The sequence below is a fragment of the Tachysurus fulvidraco genome, chromosome 23 (genome assembly GCF_022655615.1).
Source record: "Tachysurus fulvidraco isolate hzauxx_2018 chromosome 23, HZAU_PFXX_2.0, whole genome shotgun sequence".
Taxonomy (NCBI): Eukaryota; Metazoa; Chordata; class Actinopteri; order Siluriformes; family Bagridae; genus Tachysurus; species Tachysurus fulvidraco.
This window is the reverse complement of record NC_062540.1, coordinates 17156092-17171228: the sequence shown is the minus strand read 5'-3', so window position 1 is coordinate 17171228 and position 15137 is coordinate 17156092. Positions and strand designations below refer to the sequence as shown.

At 37.4% G+C, this 15137-nt stretch overlaps 2 protein-coding genes across 2 annotated transcripts; both read right to left on the bottom strand.

Moving 5' to 3' along the window:
* Window positions 1–1804: 1804 nt before the first annotated feature.
* On the bottom strand, window positions 1805–3186 carry sst7 (somatostatin family member 7). The gene is made up of 2 exons (XM_027170691.2): window positions 2932–3186; window positions 1805–2390 (listed from the first exon to the last, which is right to left on the bottom strand). The coding sequence occupies exons 1-2, from the start codon at window positions 3031–3033 to the stop codon at window positions 2163–2165; spliced, it is 330 nt and encodes a 109-aa protein (XP_027026492.1). The 5' UTR covers window positions 3034–3186; the 3' UTR covers window positions 1805–2162.
* Window positions 3187–8352: 5166 nt separating this feature from the next.
* On the bottom strand, window positions 8353–13997 carry srm (spermidine synthase). Its single transcript, XM_027170758.2, has 8 exons — window positions 13759–13997; window positions 12339–12459; window positions 11102–11194; window positions 10843–10996; window positions 10651–10734; window positions 10190–10335; window positions 9965–10087; window positions 8353–8953 (listed from the first exon to the last, which is right to left on the bottom strand). The coding sequence occupies exons 1-8, from the start codon at window positions 13887–13889 to the stop codon at window positions 8936–8938; spliced, it is 870 nt and encodes a 289-aa protein (XP_027026559.1). The 5' UTR covers window positions 13890–13997; the 3' UTR covers window positions 8353–8935.
* Between the last annotated feature and the right edge of the window lie 1140 nt (window positions 13998–15137).

Here is a 15137-nt window from a genome sequence, read left to right as displayed (position 1 = left end):
GTGTGTGAGAGAGAGAGAGAGAGAGAGAGAGAGAGAGAGAGAGAGAGAGAGAGAGAGAGAGAGAGAAAGAAAGAAAGAATGAAAGAAAGAGGGAGGACAGAAGGAGAGGGTCTTTTCTATTGTGTGTGTGTGTGTGTGTGTGTGTGTGTGTGTGTGTGTGTGTGTGTGTGTGTGTGTGTGTGTGTGTGTGTGTGTGTGTGTGTGTGTGTGTGTGTGTGTGTGTGTGTGTGTGTGTAGTGGAAATAAAAAAGATGTGCATTAGCATACATATAGTAGAAATACACAAATGTATATCAGCCTAGACTGTAGTCTTACACAGTATATATCCTGATAGATATATGTATAATAGCATATACAGTAGGAGTGTATTAATATAATAGTATGTATTAAAATAGTTCTGTGTGTATGTATAGAATCGTACTGAACAGATATGTATTAAAATAGACACTATAAGGATAAAAGTATGACACCTGATCATGACTTCATTGCTTGTTAGAAATCCTTTACAGCTTGATAAAGTCAGAAGTATAGCACTTACACACAGAGAGCGAGAGAATCTTATTCTGAAGGCATGGCATTAAACTGTCAGGTGAGGAGTCTGGTGTGTAGTAGTGTGTGTGCTCGGTGTTCCAGTTCATCCCAAAGGTGTTCAATCAGAGCTCTGTGCAAGCCACATGAGTGCTTGGAAAATCAACCATTTCAAATCCTGTCTTTATAGACATCAGAAACTTTGTCACGCTGGAGCAGGATTGGGTCGTTAGTTGTTAGATGAAGGGACTTCATAATGTAGCATAGCAGTAATATACATACGTATACAAATATCACAGTGTTAGGCGTCTGAATAGTATAAAATTAGTGATGTTAGTGTATAATACTTATAGACCAATAGAATTGTATATGAGTAAAACCATAAGAACTATAAATGTTACATATATATATGAATATAAACCTAATGTTGCTGCACTCTGTGTTATACACGACATTACGAATAAAATATTGAGAGATTTCTTCTGAATAAATGTTTTTACAAAGTTTACCATCCAGAATAAAACTTCTGTAGCATGCTGAGAATTCATGCTGATGAGTCATTTGCTTGCAGTGATTCAGGCAGTAATGTTATCGCCTCAGCTCAGCCTCTGGGTAAACACTTTGCATTTCACGCCATTGCATAAGGAGAGATGTAATGGCATGAGACAGATTTGGGGGTGCCGACTTAATAAGGTCTGAATTACTTCTCTACTTTTACTTATATAATTACCTGAATTTAATTAGAGGTTATTTAATTATTTTATATCTACTGAAATATATTATATGCCGGTTTCGTTAACAATGTGCAAAAGTTTATATTATAATATATGACATTACAGGTTATAATGAATGATTTGACTGTTTGTTCTGAAAAATGATGTAGTCATGGCTTATGTTTCAGACTGAAGCTATAGACTGAAAGTATAAACATGAAAATAGGAGAACGTGTTTTATTTAATATCGCCGTCGTGAGTAGGAGATGCCGCACTCATGAGAAAATCTGTGAGAGAAAAAAACAAAACAAAAAAAAGCCACAGAAACTCCCTCGTTTCAGTACCTGCTGATTACATGCTTACAATTTGTAACGGTCTGGAGCACTGATGCATTTTTTTGGGAGTAATAAAAATGTAATGAAGTAAGGAAAAGGGAATTAAAAAAAAACAATAATAATAAGAGAAAACATACACAATAAAAAAATAAGAACTTTGCTGATTGGTATAGCCAGTGATAGAGAAATTAGCGTGTGTGACAATATTTATTACACCTTCACAAGCAATCCACAAAAACACAGCAAAGATGTTTATTTATCCATTGGGATAAAATGATTTCATTTAAATCTTTTTTTTTCCAGGAACTGGAAATTTTGAGACATTGAGACATCCCTTATCCGAAAGCCACTGTCATAACCATGCTTTATTGGTTTGAGATGATGTTCAAAAACATACATAAATAGTAAATCAATAGATCAATAAATAGATAAATATAATCATCGATATCTTAAACAATCTGGCTGCATCTGTAAAGTCCATTAAGACCCATCAGTGGACAGTGCCAATGATATGTACAGTGATGGTGTGCACAGTTCATGTGAAGGTTTCGAGGAGGAGCAGAGAGCATTGGGAGAGAGCACAGGGTTAGCAGGATGTGAACGTCTTCCAGAAGAAATTCTTACACGGGGCTTTGCGGTCTCTCTGAGGCAGCTGCGCTAGCCGGTTGTACACGGCTCTTTCTTCCAGGCGAGACTCTATGGGCTCTTCCTCATCCGGAGGAGTGAGATATCTGGCCAGCACGTCGTTGTCCGCACCATTCAGCAGAAGGGTGAGCAGTTTGACAATCAATTCCCTCCGCTCCTTACTTAGTTCCTGAGGAGATCAGAGTAGGACAGTGATCAAGACATGAACTATTGTCCAAAAACAATAAATAGTTACAGTTACTAAATTAGGAGGCAAAACAATTGTCTAGTTTAAAAAATATGAAGTCACCTTGTACGTGTCATGTTGTAATCATATTTACTAATAGATTTTATGTTTAAAATGACTCTCAATTACATTGTTCTTAATGTTCTCTCAATGTTCTTTTTAGGGCTTGTTTTTTAGTCTGTGTTCTTTTTAAGGCTTTGATATTCATCCATAATTTTTTAAAATTCTGTAGCATCTTGAGTCTAAGAAAAAAAAATAATATTCATTATTTTTTATTAAGCATCAATGTAAAATTAGTTAATTTAATTATATTATGATGCATAAAATTTGCTATGATAATAAGAATTATTATTATTATTATTATTATTATTATTATTATTATTATTATTATTATTATTATTATTATTATTATAAAGAATCACATCCAAAATCTTTTTCATGCAGCCATTGAGTTTTAAAAAGCCAGCAGGTGTTTCAGACTCACCCTGTTATCTGATGGAATCCTTTCCTCCAGTGGAAGCACGGCTGCTGCTCTCACACTGTACAGCACCAGCAGCAGAGACACTAAGCTGGCTAAAAGCTGCATGCTGACACGACTTAGGGAGAACCAAAAAAAAAAAAAAACGAGAAAGAGAGAAGCTGAACGAGAGTTCACAAACTAGTGTTCAGACTGCTTTAAAGTCAGCGCAAGTCAAAAGATGCTTCTGTCCTCTGCCGAAGTGTGTTGAGCTTGGGATTCAGGTGGCTGTGTCTTATATACCCCAGGCTCCTGTTGACGCAGGGCTTGGTGGATGATGGGAGGGGGGCTGGTGGAGTAGGAGGGTTAGTGTCTAACAAAAGCACCGAGTGGTTAACCTCTTAACAAACCCGTCATCTCAGTGGCGTGAAACACCCATGCCGCCACGCTCACGTCAGAGCCGTAAACAGGCCTGACAGCAAAAAGGAAAAAAATGTCAATGACGACAAATCCAACCTAATTCTAATTCATTAAGTAATGCTATCAAAGCTCTTGTTTTGTGCATCATTAAACTCCAAGTGTATAAAATTCCTCACCAGGATGACAGACATCATACACTGAAAAGAGGATTTATACAGTACATTGAACAAATCAATACTACATTATAGCTTTTTATCTGTTTGCACTCAATGCATAACGTTCAGATAAACAAAGTGTTGCAAAGGACTGATTAATGTTTGATTTTTTTATGGATAAATATCACACCGTGTCAACATTATTCCCTGTGTTTAGGAGTCGTATTTCTCCTGCGTGGTCAGAAACTGGTATTGAACTGTCTGACACCTAAGGTAGCTCAGTTATCAGTGTGATTGTGGGGGAAAATGATGGAGGGGAAAAAAAAGATAATAACAGTCCTCAGCTTGAAAATAACTCAAATGAAGCCGAACGACCTACGTGCAAGCAGATGATCATTTACAATGAATAAATAATATAATTGTATATTGAATTCAGAAGAGGTTCATCAGTAGAACACAGGGATGCACCACGATCAATTCTGTTCAATTTATTCGTATAGTGCTTTGAACAATAGACATTGTTAATAAGCTGCTTTACAGAAATCTGGATGTAGATGCAAATCCTTAATGAGTAAGCCAGATGCGACGGTTGGGGTGTCAGTTGGTGGGATCAACAGAATGACGCAAAAAACCTTGAAAGGAGACAGATATAAAATTGACCCCAATGTCTCCTGGGTATTCATTGGATAGTGAGATTTGAAATCACTCTTCTACAACTGTATACTATAAAGACAAACTGGAGTGAATGTGATTAGCATGAGCAGATCGAGTTCTGGGATGAGTCAGTGGGATGAGTCTTTCATATGCAGCGCTCAATGCTGTACTTCAACAATTTTTTTTTTTTTTACCTTTGTAGCCTTTTTAAAAAAAAAAGATTTATATACGTACTGATATCTAAGATGTTGGAGCACTTACTTTGAATATCCCAGTGTGAAATGTCACATAAACAGTAAAAGAAATTGATTGATAGAATAAAAAATGTTTAGTATAATAATGATGACAAGCCCTTGAATTAATAATTCTAAATAAATAAATAGATAAAGACAGACACACAAACAAACAAAAGAAAATACAAAACACTAGAAGTCAACCATCCTCAACATCACTTTATAATTCGGTAGGTATCAGGTGGTCAATCTTGCAAACTGACACACAGCTGCAAAATTAATGGCACCCCTCTGGAGAATAGGGTTTCTTATTCTCATAAAATCTTTACTTTTAAATAATTAAATAACATTTTATAAGTAATCCAAATCAATGCAAAGGTAATAATTGCTATTAATTTGCTTTTGGAAAAATATGAGGTTGCACACACATAAATTTCCTTTATAATCCAACACAATGGAATAAGATGTCATTAGATATTCAGTACATGAATTTGTCATGTAGTTGATTAAAAAATCAAAAAGAGTTTAAAACTATAAGAAAAACTCAGAACAAATGGCAGTTGCACTGCTGTACTTAGTTCGTTCTTGTATTTATTTGCTTATACAAAAATAAAATGCCAATTTCATTCTACAGCTTTGGAAGTGTTGGATAATATAGTCAGAAAAAAAGAGATGCTAAGATATTATAGACCAAAACATGTTTCACATCTGGCAATAAGTGATAGATGAGGGTTTATATAATATATTGATGTTAAACTTAAATACTAACATTTAATAAAATTAATTTAAAACAATTTACTTTAAATATCAAAAAATATGTTTTTTGCTCATTTTCTTAATGGGTGCCAATAATTTTGGAAATTGCAGCTGATTACTTGTTTTTCATTCACCTCTACGGACTCGATGAAAGGCAAAAAGCTGATCTGGTTTTAGTGAAAGTGTCGTTCGAATGCACAAAAGCCCAGACCAAGCTGAGCTCACGGAGCTGAAAGCTAATATTCGAAGCTTTTCCATTTTTCACAGCAGCTTGACTTCAGGCCCTAGAGCTCTGCTGAGATTAATATAGTGCTGACATGCTCTTGCTTCTGATAGAGTGTGTTTGAAGAATTCATGCCAATTGACCGTTGCTGAACAAATAAAAATGTGCAGCACCATCACATAAAAAAACAACAACACATGCTACTTCTTCTGTTGAGAAAAGTCAAGTTAGTTCTCAGTAACTGCAGGAACGTTTCTTAGCAACAAAATGTTTAGAAGGTTTATGAGACGTCGTACTGATTGGAGTCTCGTAATGACTAGATGTTTTCGATTAAATTCCAGTCACCAGAAACAGCGAGATCAGAAGTTTCTCATTTAAAAGAAAGGGTTTTTACAGGAAGAAACGATAATAGAAATAAAGCTTCAAATTATTTCTTGATTTAAACTTGAACTACAGTAAAAAAAAAATAGTTTAAATAAACAAACAAACAAATAAATAAAAAATGCTTTGGTGATCAAGCCACGATCTGGTGACTTCAATGACTTCTAATATATCACCATATCATGTATATAGTGTTTCTCTAAACATTTTTTCCTTCTTCTACTTCCTTCATAGTTGAACTGGAGATCCCAGAACCATTGGAAAGGATCTCAGGAAGGTTACTGCTGCCATCTGGTGGTTTGATGAGAAAAAATATTATTTATATTTATTTATTACTTATTATTATTGTTAATATTATAGATACTGTTAGAGCTCTATAATAAATGCAACTGCAATAAAAAAATGTTTTATATTACAATTAAGTATAATTACAATTAAGTGCATTTATTGAATCCCAGTAAAATCCCATTATAATGCACATTGACTTTTTCATTCGTTTGGCAGCAATTTGATATTTGATGATGATATATACTTAATTCTGCTGTGAAACTATTAAATGATAGTTTGAATTTGCTGCCTCAGATCTGTGAGTCCAGGTTTTTAGACTACTGAGAATTCTCAAATGATGACACGGAGAAGGATTATTTGAAGAATTGTTCTATCAAAAGACACATTGCTGAAGGATAAAGAAAATAAAACTTTATGAGATGTTAGTTTTGAAGGAAATAATCAGCTCTGTCTGATCTTCCTCACTCATGATACAGTGCCCACTGGAGCAGTAAAGGTTAAGGCCCTCGCTCATGATACAGGGCCCCTGGAGCAGTAAGGGTTAAGGGTCTCGCTCATGATACAGGGCCCCTGGAGCAGTAAGGGTTAAGGGTCTCGCTCATGATAAAGGGCCCCTGGAGGAGTAAGGGTTAAGGGTCTCGCTCAAGATACAGTGCACCCCAGAGCAGTAAGGGTTAAGGGTCTCGCTCATGATACAGTGCACCCCAGAGCAGTAAGGGTTAAGGGTCTCGCTCATGATACAGTGCACCCCAGAGCAGTAAGGGTTAAGGGTCTCGCTCATGATACAGTGCACCCCAGAGCAGTAAGGGTTAAGGGTCTCGCTCATGATACAGGACCCCCTGGAGCAGTAATGGTCAAGTCTTGCTCATGGGCACAGCAGTAAGCCACCACTGCCATCACCCAGAAAGACAAAAAGCAGTTTTTTATTGTGCATTTTATTATTTCAAATCATGTTACAGATTTAAGAAAGTTAACATGAATTTATAGATAGAAGCTCAGTTGCTGATCCCTGCTTCCAGTACCAGATACATGATGATGGTCTAAACCCACAGAGCCTAAAAGACACACTGCTAATCGACACACTTAAAAATGATCAGAATGATTTTACTTGGTGCGGAGTGTTGTAAGTTGTTGTAAGTTGGGGTAGAGGTCGTCGTGATTAGATAGATATATGGGTTAGTAGAAATGACAAGGTAGTTCAGAACACTGCAACATAAGTTTGGTGAGACTTTACAGTGGGGAATGTTGTAAAAAATCTTAGTAGAAATAATTAAAATATTATTCCTTACAATACTATAACCACAGTAAATTATTAGGCCTTGCAAAATATTACAATTGCTGTCATAAGACATATGTAGGTGATGTTGTAGGCCAAAGATGTTTATTGCAACCAGATTCGGGGCTGTCAGGCCTAGTCAGACTGAGCACATTTGTAATAACAACTTATGTAGAAGGGAAAAGACCATGGTTCACAGACCTTAGCTCATAAATTGTTATGGAAAATGAAGACCATGGTTCTCAGACCTTGGTCCATAGCAATAACATGTTATGTAGAATGAAAAAACAGTGGTCCACAGACCTAGGCCCTGAAAAATAAGGGGAGGAAAATCCATAAATGGGCATGTGGTGCTCTTAAACTTGTTGAGCAGTCTGAAGAAGGCCCAGGTGTTTAGTCTGAGGTCATGACAAATAAGGGGAGGAAAATCCATAAATGGGCATATGGGTGAAAGGTAATGGGAAATAAGGGGAAATTGGGTCAGTGTATTTAGAAAACATAGGAGGTAATGCTGGTAAATAAGGTGATATGGCACCTGGGCTCCTAGGAGCCCCAGGGTATATTTTGAGAAGATATCTGAAGGTTTTTTTTTTTGGTTCAAGAGTTCTTGGTTTTCTTGATTGATTTTGCATGACATGCTCTTTTTGGGGTTTTTTCATTTGTTACTTTTAATTTGGCAATTTTGTTACTTTTAATTTGGCAATTTCTCTTATAATTTGATGGCTGATTGATCAAGTCATTCTCATCCAGGTCTGAGGAGCTTTCTCAGTATTTTTGTAGTAATTATAGAGTTAACAGTTAAGTCTAACTAAAACAGTCTTTAGTAACCAAAAAGTCTAAGTGTTTAGATCACCCTGCGATGTGTCGGCTTGGAGACCGGCTCTGAGTTCCGACAGGAGACTGGACCCATTTTCGGACATTGTTACAAACCTAAAAGCATGTTTCACATCGGTTTGTGAGTTTTAGCCTGCAGAGTTCTATTCTTTTACCAATAGTAATCCAAAGCCAACAAGTTACACACTAAATGCATATTGAGCAAAAAACTGATAACGACACAGCACATAATTCATAATGATGCATATTTACTTGAAACCGTTTTTCCTTGATGTTAATTTGTATTAGCTAACTTTATTAGTAGCATTTTAAAGTTTGTTAACATTTGTTTCTATGGATTAATTAGCCATCAAGCTACAACCTCTCAGTTTACTAAAAATCTTTAACAAAAGTTCATGTCCTGTTTCAACAGCCAACAAACTCGAACGCTGCGTCTTCAAGTTGATCGCCATGTCAGCAAAACGGAGATGAAAAGCTCAGGACAGAGCCGCAGTGGAATGTAAGACAAAATAAGACGATGTTTGCATTGACCTTGTTATGACCGTCATATCGTATGTCATGTAGAACATGTAACGTGTGATGAGAAAGTTCGGTAACTGAACACGGATATGAGAAAGCGACAAAAAGCAAATAAATAAAAAGCAGGAAGTCTTTAGGAGCTCGAAGTGTGCAAAATGCACATAAATTCCCTTTTCATGACATGACGAGGAAAGGCAGTAAACAAAACACACACACACACACACGTTGCACTAACGGCTTCGCCCTGATTTCACAAAGCAGCGTTAAGACAAGATGGCAGCCAAGAATCCAGTTACACTGTACTTAGAACCTGGGAGAGAAAAGAAGGAGAGATAAATACAGGTTATTGCAGCTCCAGGGATTTCCAAACAGCATCGTATGCAGAAAAACAATGCTCACGTCAACTTAAACCAAACCATTTTAAGAAAATACGGTGGTTTCTGCCGACATTCTCGTTTTGTTTTTTTCTCCATTATACTTTATACACGGAATCTTCCTGGTTTCTCTAATCAGCGTGATCATTTCATCATCCTGGTGCTCCATTTCTTGCTGGAGTCTCATCACTCTAATAACAGACAAACCCCACATAGCAGCCTAAAGATCCCGGAGGTTACGGCGTTCAGTGCCAATTACAAATCATAAAGATGACTTCAGACTACAATAGAGACGAACTATTTTGCTACGATGGCTTTGGATCGATTTCTACGCCTCCATGTTTCAAGTCTCCATCAGCAAACGGTTGAAAACTTTAACAAAACAGACTACATGTCAAAACTTTTGCACTTTTTGACCATATAGTACACACTTATAAAAAGAAAATGATTTATCACAAAACGGTGCCGGAAATAGGTTAACAAGGCCATACAAATAAAATTGAATTGAATTTCAACAACTTCATTCATTTACTCATTGTACTCTACTCGGGTTAGTTTACTATCTGCAGCTTGTCGATTTAACACATTTAAAATGTAATTAATAAGCAATTTACCATTTACCTTCTTATCACTTTCTTAATTTCTTGTATTTATTCTTATATGATCGTTGCTTTCTTTGTCTAATGTCATACTATGTCTTCATCATCATCATCATCATAATAATAATAATAATAATAATAATAATAATAATAATAATAATGTTTCTTTTTAAACTATAATTGGCCAGGACAAAATCACTGTAAAGAATTAATACAGCAAACTATAGTACAGTGCAAAAGTTTGTACACCCTTAACATGATAAGACGATGTTCTTTCACTCCTTCACCCAAACGCTCACAGTCCAGTGTGCCGTACAGTTCAGTAAGTAGCTAATTGTCCATGTTCACCTTTCTGGCAAATTCAGGTAGAACAAAAGCAGCTCTGTGGATTTCAGGGTTGTAATATCTAAGGTCCATGCTCTCAATCTCATCGCTCGTCAACTCCCTCCTTGGCTCACGAAAATTTATTTCCTGCAGAAAGTAAAGTACAAGAGTGTAAGAGAAACACGCTCTCGCACATGCACACACACAAACTCACTCTCACACACTACTCTGTATAGAAGGGGTGTTCACCGGGTTTTTACTGCAGAGCATGAAGCCGATCTGTCCGCTCGGGTACGTAGGGATGGTGCAGTAAGCGTAGTCCACAACAGGGAAGAGCGACTTGCAGAAGACGCGCATTTCTTTGATCAGCTCCAAGTGCAGCCACTGACACTCTCCTATAAAAGTAAAAGGAGCATAACTTTTGATCAGACATTCGAAGACATATAATAAATTCAAACCTTTACACATGGAAAGTGTGTAAAGCAATTCCTTGCTTACAATCATGCCATTACAGAGACCTTTTAATGCTTTGATTAATAACTAGCTTATGCCTCTAAATAAGACAATTTAAAGTGGATTGTCAGATGAAACACATCGCTTTTGAATTTAAAGTCAGAGGCAGAGAGACATGGTGCTTCAGCTTATTTCCATGTACTCAATTCAGTACATTGATACACTACTTGTTCAAGTCTGTGAGAAAATGTATTAACCTTGACAGCAAAGAATTCCCCCCTCACGTAGTGCCGTTTTCATCAGTTGGTAGTAGGATTCTTTGAACAGGCTTTCTGCTGGACCTGGAAACAATACAATGTAGTCAATATTAAAGTGTTAAACAGAGCTGTTATGCTATTAGCATGGAGCAAGGGCAAGAAAATGTGTCCTATTGTACACTGCATGCTTACCAACAGGGTCTGAGGAATCCGTAATGATGACATCGAAAGCATCCTGATTCGTCTTCATGAACTCAAAACCATCTCCAACATTCAGAGTCAACTTGGGGCTAAAAAATCCCTTTGCCATTCCAGGGAGGTACTTTTTCGAAACATTAATGACATCCTGTTTGAAACATACCCGCAAAGCTTAATATGAGAACTGAAAGTGCAATAGATCAGCCTACACATCTGTTCTTCAGCTCAAGCAGCAAGGAAACCTGATGCGTACCTCATCGATCTCACACTGAACTACAGACTCGACCATCGGATGCTTCACGACTTCCCTCAGCACCCCGCCGTCTCCTCCACCAATGATCAGAACCTGTTCAAAAAGAGGCAAGCTATTGCAAATGGCACCAACTGGTATGTCTGTATTAAACCGTTAAATCTCCTTAAGCAAGACGTTCTATAGATAGACGTCATGATCACTGCAGTCTTTTACATTTTTACAGTGTGCCATGGCATGCACGGGTTACAAATACAAAACTAGCCATAACCTGGTGTGTTTCCGTTTCCCTTTACATGAGCCTTGAAAGAAATAGTAGTTCTGTTGACAATGTGGGAATTCGACTAGCAGATAAATATCTTTCAGGGATAATATCGAAGATATTAAAGAATATCTTTCTTATATTGGGAAGCAACATTACACCCCAGATTCTAAATGTAGTGAGTTTGAATCACAGGTCCACAAAGCCACTACTGTTGGGCCCCTGAGCAAGGCCCTTAACCCTCATTTGCTCAGTTGTATCAAATGAGATTAAATTTAAAGTCACTCATGTTTGATAAATGCAGTAAATGTAGATGAGACACCCGAGTCTGTATCAAGACTCCGTTCACATACAAATTCGCTCACACTTAAGGACCAATATAGAGTTTCCAGTCCACCGATTATCATGTTTTTAAAACTCTTGTAAAGTAGCACTATAGTAGTCCCCAGCTTTGCATGGTTTTTCCTGCAATTTGTATGTCACTTTGATTAAAACAATAAAACTCTGCTAAACAAATAAATGTAAATGGGTTAAAACTAGTCAACCTAAAGGAAACCTGTACAGATATTACCCAGAACTCGGGATTAAACCCTGGAGCTATAGGGTGTCGCCTCTGTGATAAAACAAACATAAAATACTGCCACCTTGATTTGTCAAACTCTGGGCAACTGCTACACCGCTGCTGAAGATGGCTGTGTGATATGTTTTTTTTTCTCTAACACAAGGTCAAGGAACATTTAAGAGTACAAAAAGTGATGCACTCTTCATAGACCTTCAGTATCCACTGTATCCATGTCAGGGTCCGGGTGGAGACGCAACCTATCCCAGCATATTACTGGGACGTGGAAAGAAACCCACAGGTATAGTGTGAAATCATGCAAAACTCCACACAGACAGTAACTCGATCTCAGGGATCCTGGACCATAATAATTGCATTATATAAGCCGAGGAACCAGGATGAGGATACACACTCATTACCTTCTTAGGGCAAGGGTGGCAGCACAACGGGAGGTTGGCGATCATTTCTTGGTAGGAAAACTCATCTCGTTCTGTGCACTGGATCACGCCATCCAACACGAGAACATTTCCATAGGTCTTACTGCAGACAACAGCAGAAATACAGTAAAGAAACCAACATGCTCAATGGGGCCAGTAACACACAAACAGCTGTACTTACTGAAATCACTGAACCTGGTTAAATAGGTTATAGATTTTTTTTTTAAAGAGGTGAATACTTGGCTCTGTTTATACTATTTCTATAAAAAAAATAGAAGTGGCATGAAGATACAACATTTCTGTTTGAGCCAGGCAGTTTTCTAAGGCCAGTTGAAATAACTGAAAATTGTTAGAAAAACAAAACATTATCCTGACAGTATTTTCACATAGAACGCCGACTTTGGAATTCGTCTAGAAATAAAAATCGATTAAACACGGACACAAGAGAAATTACCAAACACTAATTCTGCAGAAGGAAACTAATTTGCTCTAGCAGGAAGTCTCTAGTAACATTTTACATCTTTATAACTGTGGTGAATAGAACCTTGGTGTTAATCGGGTCAAACAGCATAAGAGCAAACATATGTTGCTATTACTGTGGGCACAAGATCTCCAAATATGTACAATAAAGAATTGAAAATTGTCCCCTGGTCCATTTATTCCCAATCTTCTAGCCTATTTCACAAATAACAATAATAATGTTGTTGTTGCTGAGTATATATTATATAATGTGCACTATATAAGATGTAAAAATCTTCTGTTCTTCTGCTGTTTTTGTACACCAGTCGGCACCTGCACCCTGAGATGCTTTTCCGCTCACCGTGGTTGTACCAAGTGATTATTTGACTTCATGTAACCTTTCAGAGTATATTTGTCGTATTATTATGTTGTTACAATGCAGGATACAGTTAATATAACCCCTACTGCTTAAAGGAATAGTCAAGTAATATATAGTACTGCACATGTTTCTTGGAAAACTTTTTAAGAAGCTTTGATTCACAGACTTCTGTAGTGAACTCACTGCTTATTAGAACTGAGGAGATTTGAGAACATGCTTGCTGACAACATTACTATCATTCCCTCGTGAATATATGGACAATTTGTGACCAATAAACTTCACTCTTTTCGTCAGGAAAGTGATAAACGTCTCGTAGTAAACACTTAGACCTATAAAACGGTATATTATATTCAGAAAACGTTACACAAAGCAGGTTATCAGTTCAATGCTAAATGCTAAATTCAAACGGTGGCTCGTGCACGCGCGCGCACGGGCACGCGCACCGTAATGAAGCCGCCGTTATTTTTAGGAAACCTCAGAGAAAAACAAAAAAGGTAAAGAGAGCACATTAACATTCAACGGGAAGCTATTACAGCCCCAGGTTGTTCTTGATCTGAACCTTACCTTTTAAACACCATCACATCCTGAAATTTGGACTTTTTCTGATAGAGAATCTCTTCTACCTGAAGACTCATCGCTTGACCAGGCCATAACGTGCACGTCTCAGTGAACCAGCCGTCTTTAATATTATCCATAATGAATAAGAGTTAAAAGTAATTCAGCACTCTGTACTCTAGCGTGGTCCTTTTAAACTACTAGTTAACTGTGTGAGTAGTCATGGGCATATCTGATACTCTGACTGTGGATAGGTATTGACCAATAGGAGCACGCTTTGGGCAGGGGCTTGTAAGGAAACAGCCAATCGGCTACTGGAACGTCAACACCTTGTACAAGCTTGTTCGGCTTTACAGTAATAATGCTGCTGTGTAGCGAATGTCTCCCTGGTGATTATATAGTGCACTCGGTAGGACGTTAGTTCATACCATATGTAGTGCACCTATGTAGGGCGTAATGACGCATTTGGGATTGAGCAATTCACCCACGTGGGGGTGGAATCTGATGTCAACGTGCAAGATTCCGAAGTTTTAACGCCTTTATGAGGATGATGAGACTTTCTGTAATACATGAAATCTGATCATTTCGGCTAATAACGATTATGTATAACAACTTTTGTACATATCAGTTTTATATTTTTTTTAATGTTATCTGTAAAAGAAAAAAAAATATATTCCCACAAATGTAACTGTAGTTTCCCTCAGGATCAATAAAATTATCTATCTATCTACCTATCTATCTATCTATCTATCTATCTATCTATCTATCTATCTATGATTAAACTCTGATTAAAACCCTCATCTAGTCTCCCAAACTATACCCCTGTCCCTGCACACTTCGCTATTTTATCATCAGTCATTCCTCTTAAAAGAAAAAAAACAGTGCTTAATATTGAGAACATTTATATAAATCCCTTATCCATAATCCTGTGCTCTACATGCACATTATCAGTACTTGCTAATATTATGAACAGCAACTACGCTAATTCCTCTCCACTTGCTTCTCTTTTTCTACCCATCCCGAGGCATCCAGAGATTGTATCAGCTCCAGTTTTGCTCTGTGTCATGAAGATTTCGGACCTTAATTGAGAAGAGGCCATCCCTGTGAAGATCCTGAGGCATAGCGATATTGTACCAGCTCCAGATGGATATCGCGTCATGAACATGACATTCAAAGAGAAGATGCTCCATGTGGTCTTCGAGAACAACAACATTCTCAGCAATATACAATTGTCAGACTGTATCTGACTGAAGAAAGGAAATTATTCATAACACTCTCTGGTGTTTATAATCACACCCTCCAGTATCACCCAAATGAGGATCAGGTTCACTTTTGAGTCTGGTTCTTCACGGTTTCTTCCTCTTCCATCTAAGGGAACCACAGTCACC